Raw genomic sequence first — 25,863 nt, 5'->3', positions numbered from 1 at the left:
TTTGCTGTTGTGTTAAGATAATGTCTGTGATGGCTGAAAATACTTCTATAAACAGTTTTTCAAAAGACGAATCATTTTCAAATACCTCAGAAGAGGATTTTAAAAAGGATTCATCGTACTCACACCCCACAATCCCTGCTGATGAACTATATGGAATCTCTAAACCAGAAAATGATGTTTCTACTACGACAAGTGCAAAATATTGCAGCAATAGCCAATACTCACGTGATGTGTTTTTAGTATATGATCCTGTTCGAGATTTCTACAATGCTCAGGTAGATATACAAAGCACATTGAATTCTTGCATGTGTTAAAACTATTCATGCGTTGACGTGATGTGTGCATGACTGCATGTGTGGACTCAGCAGATGCTGTTATTTGAGAACGGCTTGTCCTGATTTTACTCCTTGATCCAATGGCCCATCCCATATTGGCAAACATAAATGCAGATGACATTTCACAATAATTCTTTAGACCGAAATGCCATGATGACCATCATGTTGACACCTGCCATGCACATGCCTTCATGTCATATCTTCCTTCTGATCATGGACTTGATGCATAAACACTTGAAGGCCATTTTGTTTATAAGAAAAAAAATGTTTTTACATGTTGCAGAGTCTTTTGAAAGAAATTGAACCACTGAATTTGAGCATTCTGGATATTAACAGAGATACTTCTCCTGGAATACCTGCTACTAAGTTCTTTGCTAATGCCTTAAAACAATGCAGATATACATGTATAGTTGTATCAAGGTAGGTGATTAAGTGTGGGAAGTTTGAAATTCCTAAATTAATTCATAAAATTTGTTTGAAATTGTCTATTAGTAGAATTTTTTAGTAACTTTCTGTATTATATATATTTCATTTTTGCATCATCGATTGTGTTTCTGAGTTTTTTATTTAAAATTTAGTTGATTGTGTAGGGTTATTCTACAAATCAAGAGATGTGATAGAAGCTGTCAGTGATAGAAGTGTAAATACTCACTGTATGACAAATTAAATTTATTGTTATGGCATACCTAACTGGTAATATTTTCCCAAAAAACAAAATTTGTCAGCAGACATTGAATCTAAGACCCTGTGTGTAAACGGAACAATTTGGCAAGTCCAGAGTCAAAGTGATCAAAAAAGGGCTGACTTCGTCTTGATTTGATACAAAACGATAAACAATAAAAATTTTTGTTACAATCTGTTTTCAAAATAATTTTTCTTGTTTTCTGTATTACGCTCTTAAAATTTAGCAGAAAATAGGAGTGTTTGCGCTTGCCGGTTTTGGAAAAGTTGCCATTTCAATTTCAATAATGAAAAATGACAAAACCCTAAAAAAATCTGGCAACCCTTATAAATGCTGGCCGAGGAGGAGTTGGAGTCATATAATTTTTACTCGACTTCACATCCCTGGTTGAATCAATGTAAAAATAATGGATTTTTCTGTCTCGGTCATATTGTTTTATTTCATCATAGTTTTGCTATTAGCACTAATGGTACTGATCTGTGACCTCAGCTAATATTGTCAGGCAGTTTATGGACAACTTTTGGATAACATTCAAAGCTGATATGGCCATTGAAAACATGTTAGAGGATGAAAGCAAGCAATACACTGGTCGTTTAATTATTGTGGCTATGGATAGCTCACTGAAAGTAAATGAATTACCTTTGGACCTGAGAACGATATCACCAATATGCTTATCTGAGCGGTATTTCAAGACAAGGTTGTTGAGAGCCTTTCAAGGTGTGCTGTAATGGTATAAGTTATTAATCTTAGATTACCTACATTTATAATTATATTAAAAAAAAAGCAAGCAAAAAGACGACATTTACTATGATGAAAGAACAAAATAATAAGTGTAAACGTTTTCGGATCTAAAATTAACATGATCTTTAATCAGTAAATAGCATGAATGTAAGACCAGTTCGTTTCAATTTTAGAGTTTGTAGTTGTTGCAATTTGAATATCTTGTAAATTAAAAATGCCTGACGTAATGTATTTAGTGTTTAGCTAAAACAGATTTTGATCGCTATGTTTGCTTGATGGAATAACGAGGTATCGTGTTTAATGCCAATGGCATGTTTCTTCTGTATGATTATTTACAAAAAAAATATTTTTTAGGTCCTATTTTTGGTCAATCATCAACGAGTTCTAACCTAAAAAAGTCCTCTTCACTTTCTTCATCCTCTTTTCCAAGCACACCACATCAGCCTTGCGGAATTGAAAGCAATCCTACCACATGCACCGAAGCATCATGCGAGCCATCTGCATCTCGATATCCACCGGAGTCCTTCAGATCCTCTGTGGACTATTCCTCATCAAAATCTTCTGAACAAGAGTCTTCGCATCCCCAAGTTTCCCATGAATATAAACTAGCGATACATGATGCTCCTATGCCATTTGAAACTCCCAGTCTGTCTTCACAATCATCGGAAAATGTGCCTGTCACTTCTTTTCCACCAGTACAAGATCTCACACTTTCAACTAACATATCTTCTCAAAGCAAGTTGCAGAGTTTGTCTTCAACTTTTGAACAATCGTGTGCAATGCAAGAAAGACCCAATGTGGGTTTTGCATTACCTGAAAGATCTTCGGAATATTTGCCTTCATCACAGGAACGGTCGTTTTCCAGTCTTGGGAGCAATTCTCCAAGCTCTTCATCTTCAGATTTATACTCCGCATCTTGCTCAGCCTTAAAAAAGAAACCAATTTTCAGCAAAAAGACAAAGAATGGCGCAGATCTTGCTCGTAATAGAGAGGTTTCAATTAAATTTGTATTTATTTATTTACTTTTATTAATTACATTTTCATTGTTTATTTGACTTCAACACTAAAAGCTAGGCTATGGTACAGTAAAGTTTTCTTTTTCTAATCTAGAATAGGTTTAAAATCAATTTTGCACTAAAGAAAAAAAGATGTTTGTTTTATTGATATATAGTTATATTGTTTAAAGGCGGCAGAAGACAACGACGATCATCCAATTTTATCCGAACAAGCGAACAGGTACCGCTTGAATGCGATGGTAAAATAACCTGATAGAACGTTTGCATAATTCATCATTGTTCATGCATAATTTCAAGCGTGGTATTTAATGAATTCATTAATCATTAAGTCCTCAACCTGTTTTGTGCTGTAATTAATAAAAAGCTTCTTTTTAATATTCATTTTTGATATGATAGTATTTGCAATGGTTACATTGCCGCACTAAAGGTTTAATACACTCAAACCAAGCAGTCACATTTATATTAAATTTTCTTCTATCGAGCCTTCTAAATTTAGTTGATACACCACAGTGTACTTTTGCAGTGTTTTTGTTCATACCCACTTTGCATGTATTGATATGTTTGTCACTGTAGTTTATTACACAAGTGTAGTTAGCTATTTATTGTAATTACCCAGACAGCAAAATCAGTCATTTGCTGTTTAGTTATATACATCAGTTGGTAACATACTTTGACAAAAAGTTCCCATAGTTGTCAATGTTAGTCACTTCACTTGCAATGCTAAAGAACCGAAAAACTTGTCTGCAAATATAACAAGATGTAGTGATTAATTCAGATTGTGTTTAGTGGCAGAAGTCCCATGACATCAATTCGAACCCCCCAGGAACACACAGAGAATATACCAAGTCCTGCACAGGTCGATGGAGTTGTAAGAATGATCAGCGTTACCAGAAAGTGAGCCTTTTAAAACTTATATAAGTTGTAAAGATTTTTGAAAGACTAACTCCATATGTTTATCACTAACTTGAATGCATTGATTAAGATTTGCTGTTTATATTTCATTCGTCATCATCATCATCATAATCCATCGTCGGTTTGTTCCCCACTAGTGGAGGTGGCCGATTGTTTCCGCGCAGCAATTGTTTTAATCCCTTTTCTCCATTTCACCCTGTCCCTTGCATCTTCCTCCTTCAGTCCGACTTTTTTAAATTCATCCTTCACTTGTTGTTTCCACGTTCTTCTTGGACGACCGCGTTTCCTCTTCCCATCCACCTTTATATCTAGTGCCTTTCTAAGAAAACTTCCTTCCTCCCTCCTTATCACATGTCCATACCATCTTACTCCATTTGCCCTTGCCAGTTGGTCTATGGTCTCTCTCATCTCTAGCATATCCAACAATTCTTCAGTCCTTTTTTCCCTTCTCGTTTTCACCCCACACATTGCTCTCACCATTGACCTTTCCGTTCTTCTCAGGATTGCCAGTTCACTCTCTCTCAATATCCATGTCTCGCTACCATATAGCATTGCAGGCCGCACACAGCTCCGATATACTTTCCCTTTCATCCTTAGTGAGAATTTTCTGCCATACAACATTTCCCCACATTCCCTGAACTTTGCCCAGCCCAATCTTGCCCTTGTTGTCACCGCTGCTTCACATCCACCACTTCCATTTATCCGATCACCCAGATAACAGAAGTCTGTCACTGTTTCGATGCCATGGCAGAACTCATCATCATGGCCTTCCACTTCATTCCTTCCTTTACTGCATTTCCCACAAACAAAACACTTTGCCAATCTTGTTGCGGCTCTCTTGACATTAGCACATCTTGCATGTACCCACTTTCCACATTCCTTGCATTGCATTGAATTTCTCATCACTCTCTTGCCACATATTCCACAGGGATCTACTTTGCTCTCAACAACTGTTCCTTCTGCTCCACTCACCATCACTTTTGTTTTTTCAAGATTCACCTTCATACCCTTAGTTTCAAATGCTTCTTTCCATTTCTCAAACTTTCTCTCCAGTCCCTCCATACTATTACTTGTCAAGACCAGGTCGTCTGCATACAAAATTTCACTCAATAAGCCCTCCCTCACTCCTTCAGTTACAACGTCAACCACAATAGCAAATATCAGAGGTGACAAAACTGATCCTTGGTGTACACCAACCTTCACAAAAAACTCGTTTGAATAATTTGATCCAACTCTCACTTTTGTTCTTGCATCCTCATACATAGACATCACAGCTCTCACTATTACCTCCGGTATACCTCTTTTCCTCATTGCCCACTCCATCACTTTCCTTGGTACTCTGTCAAATGCCTTTTCTAAGTCGACGAAACACATATATAGTTTTCTCTGCTTCTCTCGGTATTCCTCCTGCATTCTTCTCAATATAAACAGAGCATCCACTGTACCTTTTCCTGGCATAAATCCAAACTGCATATCATTTAATTTCACCAATGTTCTCAACCTCTTTTCTAGTATTCGCTCCACAATTTTCATTCCATGCTCTAGTAGTTTTACACCTCTATATGCACTGCAACTTCTCACATCCCCTTTTCTCTTGAACATCACGGGTAGTTTTTGTAATTCTGGTAAATGGATACTCAAGTGACAAAGTCTTTCACTTCTCTTACAAACTGACGTTTGCTTCGTCGCGCATATCCTATATGAGTGGGCTATGCCTTACAAACAAATATTATGTAAACCCACTGTTGGGTAAAATTGTTCACGAAGTTAACCTAAAAATCTTTTGTTTTTCTACCATGTTCTTATCGATTGTACATATTATTATGAGTGTGCACGTGACTGACATACTATAATGTACATGCAGTATGTCAGTTTATGATTACTATGCCAACCGACGAATAATAATGGCAGCAATCAATTATTTTCCCTGTCATCATGCTTTAAGTTGCAGCCAAATATAAATATTGTGTAGCGTACAATAGTCTGGGCGCTGAAGCTTGGGGAAAGTGTGGTAGCATTGCGTCTTTGTCATGGCTTCACAGGAATAGCTTTAGCATAAAATTTCGATTCATTTTTTCTCAGTTCGACAGGATTGAGGCAGCCCACAGAAGGGGATGATAGCTCAGAGTCGGGTAATTCCTTCAATCAAACTGCTTTGCCCACAATGCAATTCCAGTCTGACACGTCATTTCCGGGTGAGGATAGCTGTGGTGGTTAAAACTACTGCTGCCCATTGTTTTCTTGCAAGCAAATTAACTTTAATTACGGTACATTAGTTTAACGTGAACAAACGTCCAAGTGACTTCACAATAACCGTTAAAGCCGAGTTGCAAATAACAATCAAAGTGCTTTGAAGAGACTTTTTAGTGTAAAGATAATTAATGTCAGTCTGACTTAACCAAATTAAAAAAAATGTTTTTCCAATAACTGCCCCTTTAGGTACTTCTTGAAAATATGTTTTTCATCAGCTATACGCCAAAACGCATTCATTTCAACCGTTCACGAAGATTTACGTTTTGATTCGAACATTTTTTCTGTTGCCAGAGAGGTCACGTGACTTAAACAAGCGGGAAACCACTGGTTCTATCCCCCGTTCTTCGTCCAATAACAACTCTGCACTTGCCCCAAACAATTCCAGGAAAAACCGAGTTCTTCCAGTAAGTTGATCTTGTTCTATGTTGACAAAATGCGCTACATATGTTAAATCAACGTAAAATGTGGAGTTCTGCGCGATGGGTTATGCATTGCAACGATAACCCTCCTTCCCAGACTACAAATCAATCATTTTTTATGTTAACTCAACACCTGCAGACGTTGAATCAATCTAAAAATGATTGATTTGCTGTCTGGGTTCACTTAGATACAAGATTCCATTTCTTCGAAAACCAATTTGTTTCTGATGGAGGGAAATCCCCATAATCGAGATTCAAGTGAATGAAGTCTGACTTTATTTATTTTTTTAAATTTTTTCTTGGAAATATATTTTTGAAAATCAAGCTAGCTATCAAACTCTCACTTCCAAAGTTACAACGGAGACGCTTGGGCTACCGTGTGGTATAAAAATGTGAATGTTTACGGAACTCCGTCTATCAGATTTTAGTAAATATAGTAAAAGCATCCACTATCATACAAACTCAAGTCATTGCCGCTTGCTTTTCTTGTTTGTGGAGTAAGAGAGTGCACTACTGTGCATGTATGCGACATACAAGGTGCGCCACCGTGCAATGCAATAGTTTTTTTTATATCACACGGAATTTTCTTCTCCATATTCCACACCTGTTCCATACTTTCATTCTAAAAACAAAAAATGCCTCAAGAGAGTTAGAATTGTGAAGAAAGAGTGTTCTTCCCGGCTATCAGCGCAAGGCCAACATAGACTTTGAATTGTTTAAAGCTACTGTAGAAAGATTACTGTCAAGAAATATCACCAAAGGTTTCATTCCATGATATTGAAATTATAAATGTCAGAGAAAATTAAATAACGTGATGCGTTCTACTGGTGGAAACTAAGCTAAACTATCACAAGATGTATAAAGTGACAGTCTGCTTTTATTCCGATGTTTCGTCAATCAGACACGACGAGATAGTCACTACTTGACCAAACCCCCTGAAGAAGTCGTGTCTGATTGACGAAACGTCGGAGTAAAAGCAGATTGTCACTTTATACATCTTGTGATAGTTCAGCTTGATTTGCACCAGTAGAACGCATCATGTCATTTAACTAAATGCCTGGTGAACAGTCTTATTCAATGTCGGAGGTAATTTTAAACTTTTTCATTGGACTTTGATTTCAAACAATATTAAAATGAGCAAGTGTAAGAGATGCATAGAATTTTCTTTCCTTTCTGTATTTTGGAAGTTCCTTATTCTGTATTGGAATTTCCATTTCATCGCATGCCTTATCAACATACTTCAGCTGGTTGAAGTTTTTTGAATATGTACTCAGACAACCCTCAGTTTTTTTTTTTATCTAGAATAGAAAAATTTGTTTCACTTTGTCGTAATATAATCAGTGCATTCCGCGTGATGCAGTTTGCGTCTGCGCATGAATCGATTGGACTGAGAAAACACTAGTGCTTTTTGCAAGTCAACACAACGGCGGAAGTCGTAGCTGGTGGTACTATGTGGTATTGGGTGAAGGAAATGCGTGGCCTGTACCAACGCGGTTCTATTTGCCATTTGGTAAAAATGTTAACATAACATCACTTGATGTTGTTTTAACGAGATTTAATAAATTCTAACCCTCAACTTTTCTTCCTAATCCTTCCAGTTGTCATAGCAACAATAAACCAATCGCAGTTTGACTACAAGGTAGCTTCAACTTTCTTAAAAATAGAGCGAAACACTGCAACATTGGTAGGCGGTGTATTCTATTATATTATTATGATGAAAAAAATGTCCAAATTTTTTGAACTAAAAACAAACCAGAAAAAGTCAAAAGCGATTCCAGCGTGTAAATTTACGTTGGTATCATGCATGGTGAGTTGGTGGCTTATTGGTGCGGTTGGCCAGTTCAACATCGTATGGGTGTGGTGTGCTTGATACCCGCGCTGTTGCAAACACAATAGAATGATGAAAGTGTAAAGTGGCGTGAACAGCTAGACATGGGGTGAAAGATTAAAAAAAAACACTTTCCCAAAACTGGTGTGGTCTTGTAACCCAGGCAGAAAATCAGTCCTTTTTAAGATTGATTTTCTAGCTGAGAAGCACAAAGCCTGTGTTCAGAAAAATTTGATCATTCATTATAGTTTATTATAACTGCTAGCCTTTTGTCTTATTACCGTGGCTGGGCCTTTGTGTAATATTGCAACCCGGCAGTCAATACCCATACAGCAAAATGTGCCACTTTTTACATGGGTTCAACGTCTGCAGACGTTGGATCAATGTAAAAATGACGGATTTTTGCTGTATGAGTTTTTAGGGAATTTTGGAAAGCAATTTCCTCTGGAATTTTATCCACCCTATGCTTTATTCAATTTTCTTATGCGTATGTTGGAAAGGGTTGCGTATGTATTATAAATAGACATATACCATACTTTTATCTTTGTAAATGCGTGAGTCCCCTATTGGAAGAAGTTGCTTCAGAAAAGTTTTTGGTTGATATCTAAATAATTACCAATAAAAGTGACGTGTTACTGCCAAGTCGGTCATGAACGGATCCCACAGGGTTCATTGCATTCCTCTCTCTTCCTTGTAATACGGTAGTCGTAACTCTTAGATTTAGACAAGACCTACTCCAAATCGATAACAATATCACACAAGGTTTGCTGTTTTCCAGAAAGTTTATTTTTAGAAAACTAGATCTTTATCGGCGACGATAGATAGACTGCTTGGAATATGCGCACTTTGCCAAGTTGTGAATGAACGCTGAACGAGAAATCCGGGTAGGATAATATAATCAATACAATGCCTGGCCATGTCATCGACAGTCCCAGACCGCAAAAAAATTTTCCTGTCTGACGTGCAAGCACTTTTAACTAGAAAATCAGCCCCGTTTCACTTTGTTTCAACGTCCTTAGTTCTGAATTAAGAAGTTAGCTTTGACCTTTAGTCTTGATACCATGTCGGTGGAATGGAACATAAAGTCGATGGAACAACAAGCCTAAATAGACAGCAATATAAGCACGCCCATCAAGCCGCGTAATTCCTAATGTGCGGTTGGCAGACATTGGCGTTTTTCCTGCCAAATTCCACAAATTTGGCGTTTTTTATGAAACATTTGGCAGACAAAGCTATTTTGGATGTGGCAACCCTGTTGGCAGTTGCAGTTGGCGTAAGAACGTGTTGCTGTTATGCTTGTGCTGAGTTACGCCTTTGCTGCTGTGCTTTCTCTTCAGGTCATGACCTATATTACAACAAATGCAAAACATAACTGATACGTCATAGCCATGTTTCCAAGCTTTGAACTCCGTGCGGTATTCATTTACACGTCAGTTTTCTGAAATGATACAGTTTTGATGCACAGCTATTACGTTGAGGGACCGTGATGAGACGTTGAAATATGGTTTGCTCACACGCAGAACGTAAGCATGTACGTGCTAAAAATACGTGAGCTGAAGAACTTAAATATACATAAAGTTGGCATTATACTAGACGCACGGTATTAATGAGAAAGTGGTAGCCAGCTTTCTCTATCATTGAGTGGTTTGTTTGAGTCTCCTACAAGTCAGCAGTTGTAAACTGCGCAAGCAACATTTGAGCAAGTGGCTGAAGTTGGTAAATGATGAAACTGAGCAAGTAATAACTGAGCAAGCCATAACTTAGAATGTCACTAGTCAGCAAAATGAGTTTGACAAGCGATGACCAAGCAAGTCCGACATGAGCACGTAAATCTCATTTGCTGACTTGAAAGTAACCGATATGAAGTTGCCAAGTTAAGCACTTGCTGAGTTTATGGCGACCGTTTGTTTACATCTCTAGGTAGAGTCAGAAATTTATTGATGTACTGCAAGCTTGTTGTCCTAATGTTCAACTGGGGCTACACCTCAAATAGTAAATCAGTCATTTGTACATTGATTCAACGTCAGCAGACGTTGAGTTATTGTACAAAATGGCTGATTTTCTGTCTGGGACCTTTTTATCCACGGTGCTGCGTATCTACTGCTTGCATTCATTCATTGAACATTCCAATTAAAGACGCTGTATGGAGACGTGATCATGACGCGTCGTCACTTTGTAGCTGGAATTGCGTTCTATTTTTGTTATCGCGCAAATTGGGTGTGACAACGTTGTTTCTTTTGGATCCCAGTAACTTTCGGTTTCGATGAGTAGAATTTTGATTCTGATTGGCGCGGCAAGTGGATCTTTTATCGTTTGCATCATTCTTTAATGTACTTATATGTTTCCTATGTACTTAATGTTTCACCACATTATTTTCTTCGGAATTATAGAAAAGACCAAAAAGCATTTTATTACGACTTCCTTTGCGTCACGAAGATCAACAAAGCTTTCTTATGACAACAATGACGGCGTTTACTTCCTGTAGTTCCTTATCAAATGTTAAGTTTTGGGTAATTTTGGAGACAATTTCGGTTGACACCGTCAACAAAATGAAAAGAAAGTGCACTGCAGTTTAATGTTCAGAACACGAATGCGTAAACGCCCTCATATGCTGCTGTCCTGAAGACTTAGCATCAATAGATGCAGTTGCAGGCCACATCTTTAGTAAATGTATGGAAAATTACCCCTCAGCCTGGAAATGCTTATTAAACGTGAATTTTCACTCTCGTTGTATTTCGTCGCAACCTCCACTTCATGTTGTTCAAAATTTTAGTTGCACCCATGGCTATACTTGGTCGTTGAAACAAGGAAGCCAATCTGGTGTATACTTTTTTGTAATCTTTTGCAAACATTGTCTCTTATATTAGGGGAGAGGTGTTAATTCCAAATTCAACTTTAATTCCTGTGTTATTGTACTTGTGGTTCCCCTCAGCATAATGAAGAGTGGGAAAACCATGTAAAGGAGCCACAAATCCAAATGGGTAGGCCTACTAAATACCCAGTTGTCTTATTTTATGGACCTGGCAGGTAGCAAGATCGTTGAATGTTTTAAAGTGCTCAAGTAGGTTAGATAAAGAAGTGTCGCCAACATTGTATATAAGCTATTGTATTTCTTTTCAGGCTTCGTCATCAAACCATCATGATGGAAATTCAGTTTTTTCTAGTCTAATCCAGTCAGTGGATGATGAGATTTTGGTTGACGACAGTATTGAACATTATAACGTCGAAATATCAGACGAAGAACTCCCCAGAGCTCGAGTGAATGTCTCATTAGCAGAGAGAAGAACACCAAGCCCACAACGCTCTACAAGAGGCTCTTCAGTCAATCTCAGCGAGTCTTTAGATTCTTTGGGAGCTTCCATAAGAGCCTCCGTGAAGAGCCTTTTTAAGTAGGTACGCAAACCACTGCAGGCAAAGCGTTTGTCCAGAACATGAGATGCAGAATGGTGCACATGAAACTAGAGAGGAAAAATTTTACGAAAAAATTACCGCCAATAAAAGTATTGCTTTGTGAGTCAAATTCAATTCTTTCTCGTTTATACATAGCTAGGTTGGTGAGAATTTTGACATGCTAACCGTACCTCATCTTCTACCGTAATCTTCAAGCGTTCCTGCTCTTTTGCGATGTTTTATCTTAGAACTAAGCCACCAATTCAGTTGAAGCGATGTAAGCTTGACAGCTTTTACTTGGCCAGGAAAAGCCATTTTCTTGTTCTCAAGCGCATTAACTATTTCCTTAATTTCGTGCGAATTGTCCGTGTTGATGCAGTTTTCTTTCCGTGATACGTTTGTATAGCAATTCGTGTAAACACTGACGAGGTTTGCACTTGAACGTGTATTCCAAAGACAGTTTTCTATTCACCGGCACCGAGTAAATGGAATAATTCCTCGACAACAACACTTCAACAAGCGGAAACTTCACTCTGTCAATCTCGGTTATCGGGCCTGCGTCAGTGATTTATTCGAAACTATCGGGATTAAGCTCTCAAAGAAGCTTTTTCAGTCCGAGGGCAAAAATTTTCACAATCAAACGTCTGCAGATTTAGAATCAATGTAAAAAACGATTGATTTTTCTGGCTGCGCTCACGACGGTAATGCTGCCTTTTTTCTTTCACATGTGCACTTCTACTTCATGTTTTCGTGAATTGAATTTACAATTATTTTCAACTCTGCAATATGTAACCGAGATACGACCTCGCGTTCTGTATCATACTGTTTTTTTATTATTATTATAGAAATGATGGAATTTGAATTTATGGAATGTCACTCTGCTGCAATATTTACATTTTAGTTTTTTATTTATCCTATACACAATTACACATGCAGTGCTTAGAGGTTTGTGGTATCCTGTTGATAATAGGTTTTGGTATGTGATGTTTGTACTACTACTGTATTACAAAAAAATTGCTTTTACTTTCTCGTTTCACGGAAATCACAGCCAGCAAAAACCGACTTTTCGCATAGTAACTTTGTTGGATGAAGTACATTTCATAGCAGGGATGTATTCTGTGGCATAGCTAGATTTGTGTCACAGCACAGACGAAGGTAGGGGGCTATGGTCAAGGTTTCCGCGGGGAGTGAAAGGATTTTTCAAAGCAAATGGGGAGCCACTCATCTAAACGAGATACAGCCTTGTCTTATCGTATAGCCTACACCACAAATGCTCTCTTAACTCAATGTTCCATTTTTTGTTTCAACATAAATTTTATAACTTTAGAGGAACGTACACGCGGCTTTTTAATCTGTAAATAAATATATAAAAAGAGAAAGTTTTCATTATCCAGACCCCCTTTAGCTATGGGAACCGCTGACTAAATGACCAATATTAGTTTTTCGCACTGAGCGTTTCCCTATGCTTGTGAATTATGTGTTATTGTGGTGTGAGCTTATTGCGTAGTCTACTATAAGTACTATTATTATAGAATTTGATTGGTATATAAAGATATTTCTCTCTGTTCCAGTTATGCCGTACTTATCAATTCTGTATAGCAATGATGTTGTATGTCATTATTACGTTGCATCAGTTTGTACTTGGAATCCTTGTACAGTAATTCATTTACTTTTTGAACTAATGGGCCGATAAAACTTTGGCGTTTTGTATCTGTTTCGTTCATTGGACAATAATCACTTTTATGTTCATGTATGAGCTTTTACTTTTGGGCGTGAGCCTGCTATGGCAAGTTCAAAGTGTTGATTGCACATTAAAGCGAATTACTTGAACTGAATTTAGTGGAAAGCTTCTTTGTATGAATCTTTCTTCGCCAGTGGAAGGGTCGAGAGGCTCTATTTTTGAGACAGTCGCTCGTGTCCGGTCATTTGGTCGACAGAATGATTCATTTTAGGGTTAAGGTTAGTTAACTAACCCTAAAATGAATCGTTCTGTCGACCTAACGTCCTGTCGACCAAATGACCGGGTACCGTCGCGTTGACCTGGACTAGACACCGTCAAGTAGCCTTTTGTGTTCTTTGTCATCCATTGCGCATGACCTACATAGCCTATTTGAACGTAGCAATGCAACGCGTGCGCTAGTTGTAAAATCGACCTCAATTAGCCTTGGCAAAGTCATGTCATTTCACCTTTGAAGTTCTTTCTCACCGTGATTTATTGGTAGACTGCACTGAAACCATGGGGCACAAGAAGTTGTCTGCGTTGTTTCTTGAATATACCTTTGCTTGTCGCTAATTCAAAGTTTCGGTGCTAACACGTAGTGGTGTCGTTCACTACACTCACACGAAAACTCCAGGGGGGAAAGTTTAGCCTACCAAGAACTCCAGCGATTTCAACATGATCTGGTTTTCCGGCTTCTCGTTCACGTACATGAAACACTGGATTTACCGCAAATCATCATTGATATTTTTGGAATAAAGTTTGTAGCATGTGAAACATGTCATTTAACGCAACGCTAACTGAACCAGTGTTAAAACAGCAAATCATAGGGATCCGGTCATGCGTCTGTACAGCTAATGTCAAAATCGAGAGTTCTAGTGTTAAGCTGTGGCAATTAAGATTTTTCTTGTTTTTTTCCATCTCTTATAAATGGGTTACCACAGTAACCTTACCCGAGAGCATCGTATTCGTATGGTAGCCTACTTGTCTTCAAACTGTTAGAATTGGTGTTGTTCAAGAAAAATTATCTAACAAAATTACAGTACCGGTATATCTGTCTGTGCTTGTTTGGCGAAGCTGTTCCAATCGAAAACAGAGTGCACAGTATTTAAAAACTTTCGCGCCGATTACGCACTCGGATAACATCTAGAAACGATGGTTCGACTCTCAGGGTGTGCGCTTGAGCAACGTACTTCAAGGATAGCTTTAGAGCCACATAGGGAAAAGAACAATTCACATAAAGCAGAAACTTCAATCCACCAATTTCGGTAATCAGGCCTGTCGAACTCGAGGATATAAACATGCAAAACCAGTGACTTAAACTTACGAAGCCATCAGCCCCAATAGCTTAGTGGTTGCGCGCCCGACTTAACGTCAAGCGGCGCTGGTTTGACCCTCGGAGTGTCCGCTTGAGCAACGCATTCTAAGGACTGCTCTCCATTCAGCGGCATCAAGTGGATGAAATAATTCACATAGAAGAGGAAACTCCACTTACGAATCTCGGTGACCGGGTCATTTGTTCAAAGCTTCTACTACTGTCCCTAGCTTCTACAAGTATGCGAAATTGCCAAGATAAAGCTTTCCCGGTCCGAAGATAAAGATTCAATCACCCAATGAACTAGCATCATTGGTGAACATCTTTGAATGATGCTTTTCAAAATGGCAATGGAATATCTAACTGGACGATGACATGAACTTCGCTCGGTAGTGCCTACCACTTCGCTCACCGTGGATGATTCAAACTGATGTTTGATAGTGTACTAATACAAAACGCAACAAGAACTTCCTTTTAGAAGTAGATTTTATGACGAATAACATCGAAACAACGATAGGAAATGAGAGAAAATAAAGGCTTCAAACCTTGATAGTTTACAAACCACGATGGTACGCTTTTCTTGGTTGAACCTAATTTATCAACAAATTTTTTGAGTAAACCAGAACTGCTCAAAACGATATGAAGTTCTGGTTTAAGAAAGACTGGTGCCTTTTTGGTGTCATATCTTCGTTTTAAAATCTAAGTAATTCTGTTTTGCGCTCGAAACGCACGAGAATCACAGAAAGCATTCAACGCAGCATCAGTTTAAAACGTGTAAACTTGCGCCAAATTTGTCAAAGGTTCACTAATCGTTGGTGAGACACATTCAAAATATTTTTCTTCACAACAAAATTCCTTCAGCATAATTTTGTTTCGAATTAACTTTGATTTGTAAAAAAATCATTCCAAACGTCCACCTAGCAGCAAATACAAAAGTCGATAAGCTACAAATCACAGCAGCAGCAAGAGCAGAAAATTTTACACGCAATTCTGATGTCTTGCATCAAGTCAAAAGGCTATTTTTCATAATTGGAAATATTTAAACAGCACAGCAACACAAGGCATGGATCACACTGATTTTAGGAATGCTAAAAGTGTGCACAACATAGAAAAACATAACACACCTTTGTAGAAAGTCAGCAATTCTACACCTAACCAATTTGACATCTAAAAATATACACTACCAGTAGTAAATAATAACTTCTTGAAAAGTTTTTTTTGTATATTTTTCTTAGTGGTGTTCACAGAACAGCTTTTCATCAAAATAACTGAACAGAAAAAGCGATGCTGCTCTTAATGCAATTTTTAGAGAAACCTTTCCAAGCTTGCATGGACGCAAGTGGGCTAAACAGTGCAAAGAAACTTTCTCAAATTAATAGTCGCTTGTCTGCGAATCACTTTTGAAGTTCTCATTTGTGTGCGATTGCGTCCTAAGGCAAAGTGTGGATATTTGAAAGGCAGCGAAGTTAGTGAAGCGTCGTATTCTACAAGATATAGCACCGAAGCTACAATAGAATATTTTTGAATTTCGTCAATTTTTTTTATAAAAGTGTCACCAGTCGCCCAAGAAAAGGTATCGCAATAAAACAACGTTGTATCTCGAACTGTTAGTTTCAAGCTGCAGAAGAAATTGTATGTAAGCTATCGTCAAGCCAAATTATCGCAGAATTCTAGAAGGCAAACCTTCCCAAAGAACAGTGGAACCCAATGTGAGAATACCAGGTACACGTCGGCAGACGTTGAATCAATGTAAAAATTACGGATTTTGCTGTGTGGGTTATTGATAGTGAACGCATTTCCCAGATTACAAAGTGTGTTTTGATACAAAGATTCAAGGTCTACCAACGTTCAATCGACGTAAAAAGAAACACTTTTGCAAGCTGGGTCAGAACTAGGTCTTGATTTAGCTGTGAGCAACGTCATTTATTTGCTCGAAGAAAGTCGAGAAGATCCCAGTCCTCTGATACATTTATGGTCAAATAAAAAGAAATAGACGCTCGAGATCGCAAACGTCGCTGCACTTAAATTGAACTTCAGTTTAATTTTGTTAAGTATTGTTGAATATAAATAATACTGTAGTAGTGGTAGTAGGATGTGGTTATATGCAGTGTGTCCAGTCTAAAGGTTGAAAAAAAAAGTGTAGAAGGAATCTTAAGCAAATCTTTCTAACACACTTAGGCGTACGCTGAAAGCTCTGGTAAAAATACAGTTCTGTAGTTGATCTGCAGAGACAAAGACAGCCTAAAGAGAATTGTATTGTGTTATGGAGCAAGTAAGCGAACTGGAAAATCTGTCAACAAAAGATTAACATGTCCACATTAACGTTGAGGAACTTTTTTCAAAACCTGTCGGCATTTGAAGTTCACCAAAAACCGGAAGAATGATGTTAGTTCTTCAAGTTAAGTGTATGTTCAAAAATTAATTTAGTAAGCCCGAAGTTGGAATTTGATTGGCATCAACTAAGAACCGCAACAGATACAAACACACACAGCACTTTAAACTATACACATTCCAAAGACAATAATTAAAAAACGTGCACACCACCAACCAAACACATGAGACATATAAAATATAATTTTCAAAAGCAGTCTAATTGCTTCACATTGGTTGTAAAAGCTCAGCAAGAGCTTAATACAAATTAGCATTTTGTCGCATTCAAGTGAGAACCAAAATCGAAATTTATGACTGTGGTTTGAGAATCACTTGATATGTGCCTGAACTCTCGCTCTTAAGCATGGCGACAGTGAAGGACGATTCGTCCTTCATCTGGCTAACTACTTCGTCTGTCACCAAAACGTGAATATTTGAGCACCGGGGTTGATAAAGAATTCGAGATATCCTATGTTGACTTGAAGTGTCATATTCCTCAAACAGACACCTTCCTACGGCTTCAAGGAGTTCACCTACGGTTGTTCTGTCAAGATAAAAAGCTTTGTATATGGAAATGTTGCCATCAGTCTCCTGCGACACTGGCGTAAGGTATAAAGTGAGTCTTGGCTGGACTGCTTTTGCACGTAGAGAGTTGAACAACCGAATCCCTTCTGCATGGCCGCATATCTGTGTAATGTCATCTCGCGATAACGAGAGAAAATCTGCACCGGTGAAACTAGCAAAGGTTTTAGCAAAGCTGGAAAATCGATTACGTTGTAACCATTCCTGTGTTTGAGGAACAGTTGCTGAAGGAATAAGTGCATCATAGGGGAGAGGAGGAGAAGGCAGCGACGAAGCAGCAGGGTGAGAATAAGATCTGCTTGGAGTCGAGCTTTCTGTGAGAGAAATGGAAGAAGATGGAGATTCAATTGCTAGATAACTGACAGAACTTTTTGGTCTTCTCTCAGAATGTGAGCCATTGTTATGGCTATTCGTCGAAGCAACCGGGTAATCAGAAACCATTTCCGAAATCTGTTCCATGGTTCGATTCTGAGGTGCTCTGTCATCAAACTGTTCTGTTACAACTGTACTTGGCATACACTCACTCAGTAGAGTCGAATCATAAGATGGTTGATATTTTAATTTATCTTGTGCTGTCCGTTTTTCCATTTTATCCTTGTCCGTTTTCAATTTCCGGTCTGCTCCTTTAGGCTTAAACACCTTGATCTGACAACTAGCAGAGTGAATGTGTCTTTCAGCGTTCCCATTTGAATCAAGAGCATAGGTATCAATCTGGATACGAAATGGAACTCCTTTCTCGCCTCCATGCTTTCTTGCTGTGAATTCTGTGCTGATGCAATGAACCTGGAGATACAAAGCGGTTGAGAACACAGGCAGCTACAAAGCAGTTGCAAGCTTTTTTAATACTTAATTTTGCGTGATAAACATTATACAAAGAATTTATAAGACATAGTTAACTAACAGATGCAGTATTATATATTATTGTGTCACAACATATTATATTTACAATTAAAGCCTTATTTTTGATGAAATTTAATTGAAGATTTAAAAAGCAAAACACTAAAGAGCAATTGTAATTAGAAAATAATCACAAAAGCGTCTCTTACATTTCTTATGTTTGTGAAAAGCAGGACTTAAAACTTCTCAGTCTATTTAACTAAAGTAGAAGTTGGTGAATAGACATGTTAAAGTTTGGCAGTTCAGTAGTTTTGATTATAAAGAATCTCATACAGCAAAAATACTGACACAAGGGTATTTGGGAACTAAGGCAAAAATGTAATGTTAGGAAGGTAACCACAAAAACTAACAAGAAAAACATTATAATATTTTGTTGGACACAATGTTGAAATCCATCTAAAATCTGGAGCAAGTCTTTATGAGGTGGTCTAAATGTCAAGAGACCGAATGCATCGATATTTGAATGTTGTGAGAGCCAAATACATGTTGTATAAGCATTCGCAAATTGTTTTGTTGAAAACGATCAATGTCTCTCAAAACAATGTGAGAATTCCCAAGAGGAATTTCATACAATTTTGAAATAGAACATTAAAAATTTGTCATGGAATTGTGTGCACTTCTGTTGTTTCTTGTTTTGCATTTTGTGTAATAAATAGTACGCCTATTGTTGAAAGCGTGTGGTGTAACCACTTTAAAATCAGATAACGGTTCACTCTATTTCTGACCATCAAAGCCAAAAATAATACTTGCAATAACATAGCAGCAGCCTTAAAAAAGCGAAACAAAATGCAAATTTTGACAATATCATGGCACCACCTGGCAAACAGTGAATCATGTCATTTCGAAATGATGAAAGTGACCAACCTAAACCCCAGGCACAAAAAATAACTAAGCCTTGTGTTATTGCGGTCTTGCATCATTTAGATCTTGCAACAACTGAACAAGCTGTGCTTAGAGTTGTGATAAGCAGAAGCGAGTAGCAATCTCATTCACAAACTAAACCTAACTGCACAGCGTTTATTAAACACAATGCAATGATTGCATTTTTGACGCTTTGAAATTTAGTTGCTTTGAAGTGAGTCACAAAATATGCAATACCGATCATAAAGGTTATTCCTCCCTACCTGCACACAAACTGATGCTTCCTTGTCAATGTCCCATACAAATTCGACGAGGTTTAATTGGTCTGGGTGCTCATGAGGTTGCAAGACACCTACAGACATGGGAACGTCGATGTTCAACAATCGATCTCCGGGTCTATTGAACTTCCACCTTTGAAATTGTTGGTATTCTGTGTACTGCAGTCGTCGATCATGAAAAACGACTCTTAGCTGACTTTTTACAAGCTTAGACCCACCCAGTTCATCTATATCTCGTAATTTTTTAAGCTTGATTTCATACGATTGTCCTTGGTTTAAGTACGTTAAAGTTTCTTCATACACTTTTGTGGCTGGTGAAGTCTGTGCACAAAGCATGTACTGTAAAGGTGGTAAACCTTGGTTTGAGGCAAGTAAGCTTTCTTGTTTGAAAATCGGTAGATTTAAAACTTCACTCATATTGTAAGCATTTGCACCAAGTTCCAACCCAAGCCCACTTAAATTGTTATCAAAATCTTTCACTAAATCTGATTCCATCCCGTCTAATTTAACCCAAGATGAAATTTCTTCCTTTGGTTGACTGTTGATATCCTGAAAAGTAATGTATATATTTAAAAGATAGTCTAAAATAAATATTCTAATTAAATTGCATCAAACTAGTGGTTATAGAGAATGCAACAAAGAATACAGGGGATAGATGCAGAAAAAGCACAGCATAAATGTATTAAAATTATTACTTACTGCATGTCAAGATTAAATCTATAATTTTGTAACATCAATTCAAGATACATAATATTTTGTATTTATCACGTTTAGTCTCAATGCCCAGTGTCCAAGGTCTTAGATTTTCCATATTTTGAACAATATTATCCAATCACAGCAGTAATTCTCTATCACAAGTTTCTCCTTTAAACAGATACATTAGAAAGTATATATACTTAAAACAATGATGAATGCAGTGGCTGTGATTTCTGTATATGGTAGTCGTAGCTTCTTAGGCTTGAATTTGCAAGGCATTTGAGAATGAACTTGCTTTTTACTTTAAACCACTCTTCAACAATGGCAACAGTTGCAGTTAAAGCTTATCAATAGTACTGAATTTACACTTGTTGTTTTAGTTTTGTCAACATATTATTGTTGATAGCATTTTCTGCAAGTCTTTTAACCCTTAGGCGGTTGGGCTCCTGGAGTCTTGCTCAGTTTGGGGGGGGGGGGCTGTCGATTCTTCTTATGCTTTAGGAATGATATCTCTGTTATTTTTTAAGGCACGGTTTCAAAATTTGGGATTCACTTTGTAAAACTATTCACGCAGAGCATATCCGAAAATTAAAACTATGTAAATTGTAAATGTTAGAACTGCTCATATACGTTGAAATGTTGATGTGACTTATGACGTTTGAATTATTTGGTATTTTTTGATAGAGTAATGAAAAACATGCATTGCAATGTTGTGATTAAATTTTTTTTACATAATCTCAATTTAAATCATTTGATTAACGAGACATGGGCCAAATTAATTGCTTTCATTCAGCTGGTGGAAAAATTTTGAACAATAGAATATGAAATATTTCAGAGGATGTGCTGAGAAATGCCTTATATCTCTCAATTTATAACCTTTATTCGCTCAAAATTTCAGCTCAATAGAGGTGAATAAAAGTTAGAAAAAGTCAAGAAATCTCATAGTCGCAGCCTCAGTGGTTTTAGAGATACAACTGTTGATACAAAAAAGTTGAAATGACAGCCCCCCGACCTTCAAAGGGTTAAGAGACACTTTGCAATAATTTAACTTTTTTGAAGGATATATATAATAAGTTTTACTTAGTTACTCAATAAACAAAAAACAAACAAATGGGTGTTGGCAGTGGTGGCTGGATTAAAATTTCTCTATGTGAATTTTTGTTCACAAAACAAGGGGATACGCTAACGCTGCCAAAAGAATTTGCATGAGACCTGTTTTGCACAACAGTTTGCTCAATGACTGACTGTTCCATCAGTCATATTTTCTTTTAGTGTGATATTTTCCAGCCTAGTTTGGCAAAATGACTGATTGCATCCACTACATTTTTAAGATTAATAAATGGCAGTGGCTATTTGACCGGCTCCGGTCTTTGAATCTGAAACACTATTTGAACGGTCATGACGTCATTATACATGCACTTTTTTATTTTTCTCTTTCAAAGCAAAAGACGAGAAGAGAAGAAAAAAGTCCCTATATAAGTTCTAAATTCGATAATCATATTCAACTCGGTCAGTGGCGAGTACGATAGATCTTGGGCTGGTGTTCCAGAGGGAGTGAGTTCGATACCACCGGGAAGCATTCTTTTTTTAAACTAAATTTTGACCTGAAGTGACTCAATTGTTAGGCTGCTGCATTTTTGTGGTCAATTTTTAATTTCAGTAGCCTACAGCCCAATTTTTTATGTCTTTTCAAATATGAGTAATAAAGTTAGAGTTTTTTTAATTTGTTGGAATTTGAGAATTTCTCTGGGTAATTTTCGTTTGTCATAAGAGGACGTGACTGTGTTTGCCGAACGGAACAACGCATTACATTTTTGCTCTCAACAAGTTAGAAATTGAATAGTTTTATTCAACTAAATCAGCGGCGCCTACGATGTTTCTCGGGCTGGTATCCCCAAGGGTATGATATGAGTTAGATACTACCCAGAAGCATTTTACCGTACTTCAACCCAAACTGCCTGCTAAAAAACACTGCCAAAAGTAAACTTGACATTGATGAAACCAGTTTTTTTTAAGAAGTATATATATAACTTTTTACAGCCACCAAACTAACTTGTTGAGAGCAAAAATGTAATGCGTCGTTCGGCAAACACGGTCACATCCTCTTACGACGAACAAAAATTACCCAGAGAAATTTTCAAATTCCAACAATTTAAAAAAACTCTAAGTTTATTACTCATATTTGAAAAGACATAAAAAATTGGGCTGTAGGCTACTGAAATTAAAAATTGACCACAAAAATGCAGCAGCCTAACGATTGAGTGAGGTGAAAATTTAGTTTAAAAAAAAAAACGCTTCCGGATATTATCGAACTCATTCCCTCTGGAACACCAGCCCAAGAACTGACCGAGTTGAATATGATTGTCGAATTTAGAACTTATATAGGGACTTTTTCTTCTCTTCTCGTCTTTTGCTTTGAAAGAAAAAAAGAAAAAAGTGCACATATAATGACGTCATGACCGGTCAAATAGTGTTTCAGATTCAAAGACCGGAGTCGGTCAAATAACCACTGCCTTAATAAATCGGTTTGGTGCCTGTGCAAATTAACAACAACGATTCCTAAAAAAAGAATTTTATCAATGCATAAGTTTAGCGTTTGGTTTTAGCCATTTTTCACTATTAATAGTGACGAGTTCATGTGTTTACAATGCAAGCGAAACCTTAAATTTTGCAAAAACATTGAGCGATATACAGTGTGTAGGCTACTTCAGAAGCCATGGTTATTATACGTACCCGGTACTACAGTATATAATATAGTAACTACAGCTTCTGCCAACAATCAATAGATAGTACATATACAGATATTTCAAGCCAGTATTTAAAATAGAATGTTAGAGAGTTTTATTGCATAATATATGCACAATTGCACATGACTAAAGGAGACACATTAAAGAAAGGAAATAAAATAAAAAGAAAACACTGATGTATAAAAGACATTTTGGCAATTAGGGATTTAGTGACCTAGTAAACAAACCTCTTCATACTACTTACAATAGCTTCTAAAGTTGCGGTTGCAGAAGGTGGTAGATTGTTTTCAGTATGACTTGCAACAACCGCATCAATCAAAGCTTGGTTTTTGTCGTATGAATCTTGCTCCTCAGATTCCTGCTGATGTAAAACAGTCTGAAGTAATGCACCAGCTGAATGACGATTTGAAGCTGAAGAAATTGAGCTGGTGCTACTGCCTGCACTCGATGGGGGAGTAGTTTGTGTTGGCTGCACAGGATAAGGTCTAATATTAATGCTGTCTTTCTGTCTGCTAGTGAGATGAGAAGACCGGGATGTTGAAAGTGAACCGATTGTTGGGACTTTTCGCTTCAAAACTTTGGGCTGTGAATCATCTTCCAGAGATTGAAAAAAGTTGCTGCTAATCTTCTCAGACAAAAGATTTCCAACAGCTTGTCTCTTGCTTTGTTCACTATTTGACGGAGCTACAGTTGGAACAACAAGTAAATAAGTTTTCGAAGATCCAGAAGAACTTGATTGTATTTGAGAAGCCAGGATTTCTGATTTTTTGCACAATTACCCACTGTAAAACCACACTGAATCATAAAAACTAGGGCTAGATCGACTATACACCACAAAAAACTTATCTCTGCATTCTAAAACATGCAGGCCTACAGTAAGTTACTATTAATATGTCAATTGCCAAGGTTATGCCACTGAAGCTATTCTTTTCACACTCAAAAAAAAGAAATACCTTCTACTGTGGTAATCTATGATGCAGATATTGAGCTACTAAGAAAATAGGCAAAAAGTATCGTACTTCTAGCATACAATAGTATCGTACATATTGTACTTTCAGTCCGCCCCGATAGCTCAGTTGGTAAGCGCGTGATTTCTGGAACAAAGAAGCTTCAAAATCAAGCGGCACTGGTTCGACTCTCGGGGTGTGCATTTGAGCAACGCACATTGACTGCTCTCCATTCAGCAGCATCTAATGGATGGAATAGTTCTGCCAATCTCGATGACCGGGCCTGCGTCAGTGAATCAAAGCCTCTACAAGTATGCGAAACAGCCAGGATTAAGCTTTGCAAGAAGCTTTTTCAGTCCAAGGATAAAGATTCAATCAATCAATTGTGTAGTTTTGCCTCAAATGACTGAATATGGCTGTTTAACAAAAAGAAAGATATATGATTATTATAATGTTACTCAAAGCTAGTTGAAGTATGAGAACCAATTTTAAAATTATGTCCTTACGCTAGATATGTGTATCATGTATGCTTACGTAAGTGCAAAAAACGATTTGACACAGTGCACAATGCCAAATTGCCTGGGACCCTATAAGGCTAGAACAGAGCCTGTGCAGTGTTGCTGCAAGCCGCCAAATGGATTTCCTTCTGCCCTTTCGAAAATTTCTAAATTGCATTTTCATTTCACCAACTTTTTTTAATAGCAAAGCATCTCGAAAACATCTTTCCTCTCTTAAATTTAAGTGCTTTCGAAACACATTTTCTTGTCTGTGACAACTTTCCTAAATTGTACGACAGAATTCATTATCTGGCAACACTAGAGCTAAATTATTCTCAAAATTACAAAAACATGTAAGAAAAACAACGGAAAAGCGGATATTCTTTGTTAAAAAAAATAGGAAAAATATGTAGCAAATGAAATGCTGCAATGAGACATTCTTCAAATTCATTTCATTATCACACTGGAATTTATAACAATTGGTAAAAAAAGCAACATCGCATGCTTGGGAAAACCCAAATGGGAAAGCTCGGCTTTCCACTGCTAGTGCTTTGAGCGGAAAAACAAAATGTTATTTTCTTTCTAGCATGAAAATATTTTCACCAGCTTCAAAATCCTTTAGTTTGTTCTTTAACTTTGTTCTTCAAAGATAAAGAAAAAAAATAACTACATGATAAACACACACCAGAATAAACAAATTATGCAGAAAAAAAACTACACAAAACAATTTGACACTATGTGTATTTTTTTCTTTTTATAAAAACGTCAAGATTCAGAACCTTCAGAAACTTTCAATTCAGAATCGGAAGTTCTGAATTCAAAATTAAAAGTTCCAATTACCAAAACAAACTTTTTGGTGGAGTTTTAGCTGACAGCATTCCTGAAATTACTGCAAACATCCCTATCTTACAAAAACTGCAAATGACGCTGTCTGAAAAGTGGATGTGGCGCTTATTCAATTCAATTTATTTTTCTTTGTCGGAAAACAACAGCAATGATAAAGTTACAAATAGTGAACGGGAACAAAACCAACAAAAAGAAAAGGTGGCAAAACTACAAAAGTTTAAAACGTGCATGCGATGCAAATTTAAAGGTTACGTACACGAAAGTAAATTAAGCACGGCCATCAAACCTAACAGTTTAAAGTAGATGAATTAGTTGGAAGAACCAGTTGGCTCCACATACCTAAAGCAACCGGAGGTGTGCCAGTTGATGAAACCATGCGGGGACGACTGAACCTTACAACCAATATAAAAAAGAAAAATCAACTACACGAGCATTTAACTTATAGTTTGCAATCATAAGAACTTCGGACAAGCTAGATGTTGAAAACACTGCTCACATCAATTCGAGATCTAAGTGTATGTAATAAAGACAAAA

At 37.2% G+C, this 25,863-nt stretch overlaps 2 protein-coding genes across 3 annotated transcripts; one reads left to right on the top strand and one right to left on the bottom strand.

Annotated features, from left to right (window-relative positions):
• Nucleotides 1-5: 5 nt before the first annotated feature.
• On the top strand, nucleotides 6-13,401 carry LOC145772059 (uncharacterized). Of its 2 annotated transcripts, none has more exons than XM_082583870.1 (9): nucleotides 6-275; nucleotides 619-755; nucleotides 1,520-1,734; nucleotides 2,113-2,750; nucleotides 2,945-2,994; nucleotides 3,561-3,668; nucleotides 5,769-5,881; nucleotides 6,231-6,343; nucleotides 11,307-13,401. In XM_082583870.1, exons 1-9 carry the CDS (start codon nucleotides 21-23, stop codon nucleotides 11,577-11,579), a joined length of 1,902 nt encoding a protein of 633 aa, XP_082439996.1. In that variant the 5' UTR covers nucleotides 6-20; the 3' UTR covers nucleotides 11,580-13,401. The 2 variants fall into 2 exon arrangements, with proteins under 2 accessions (XP_082439996.1, XP_082439995.1); XM_082583869.1 differs by having other exon boundaries at nucleotides 2,930-2,994.
• Nucleotides 13,402-15,096: 1,695 nt separating this feature from the next.
• On the bottom strand, nucleotides 15,097-20,091 carry LOC145771881 (transcription factor CP2-like). Its single transcript, XM_082583633.1, has 2 exons — nucleotides 19,582-20,091; nucleotides 15,097-18,343 (listed from the first exon to the last, which is right to left on the bottom strand). The coding sequence occupies exons 1-2, from the start codon at nucleotides 20,089-20,091 to the stop codon at nucleotides 17,288-17,290; spliced, it is 1,566 nt and encodes a 521-aa protein (XP_082439759.1). The 3' UTR covers nucleotides 15,097-17,287.
• Between the last annotated feature and the right edge of the window lie 5,772 nt (nucleotides 20,092-25,863).

This window comes from Aplidium turbinatum, chromosome 6 (genome assembly GCF_918807975.1).
Source record: "Aplidium turbinatum chromosome 6, kaAplTurb1.1, whole genome shotgun sequence".
NCBI classification, from domain to species: domain Eukaryota; kingdom Metazoa; phylum Chordata; class Ascidiacea; order Aplousobranchia; family Polyclinidae; genus Aplidium; species Aplidium turbinatum.
Note: the sequence above shows the minus strand (reverse complement) of the source record. Positions and strands in the feature narration are given on the sequence as shown.

Coding starts and splice junctions, on each gene's coding strand:
- LOC145772059 (XM_082583869.1), top strand. CDS start 21: ATGTCTGTGATGGCTGAAAATACTTCTATAAACAGTTTTTCAAAAGAC. Junction 756..1,519: donor ACATGTATAGTTGTATCAAG/GTAGGTGATTAA, acceptor TAATATTGTCAG/GCAGTTTATGGACAACTTTT. Junction 6,344..11,306: donor GGAAAAACCGAGTTCTTCCA/GTAAGTTGATCT, acceptor ATTTCTTTTCAG/GCTTCGTCATCAAACCATCA.
- LOC145771881 (XM_082583633.1), bottom strand. CDS start 20,091: ATGGAATCAGATTTAGTGAAAGATTTTGATAACAATTTAAGTGGGCTT. Junction 18,344..19,581: donor AAGCATCAGTTTGTGTGCAG/GTAGGGAGGAAT, acceptor TTGTATCTCCAG/GTTCATTGCATCAGCACAGA.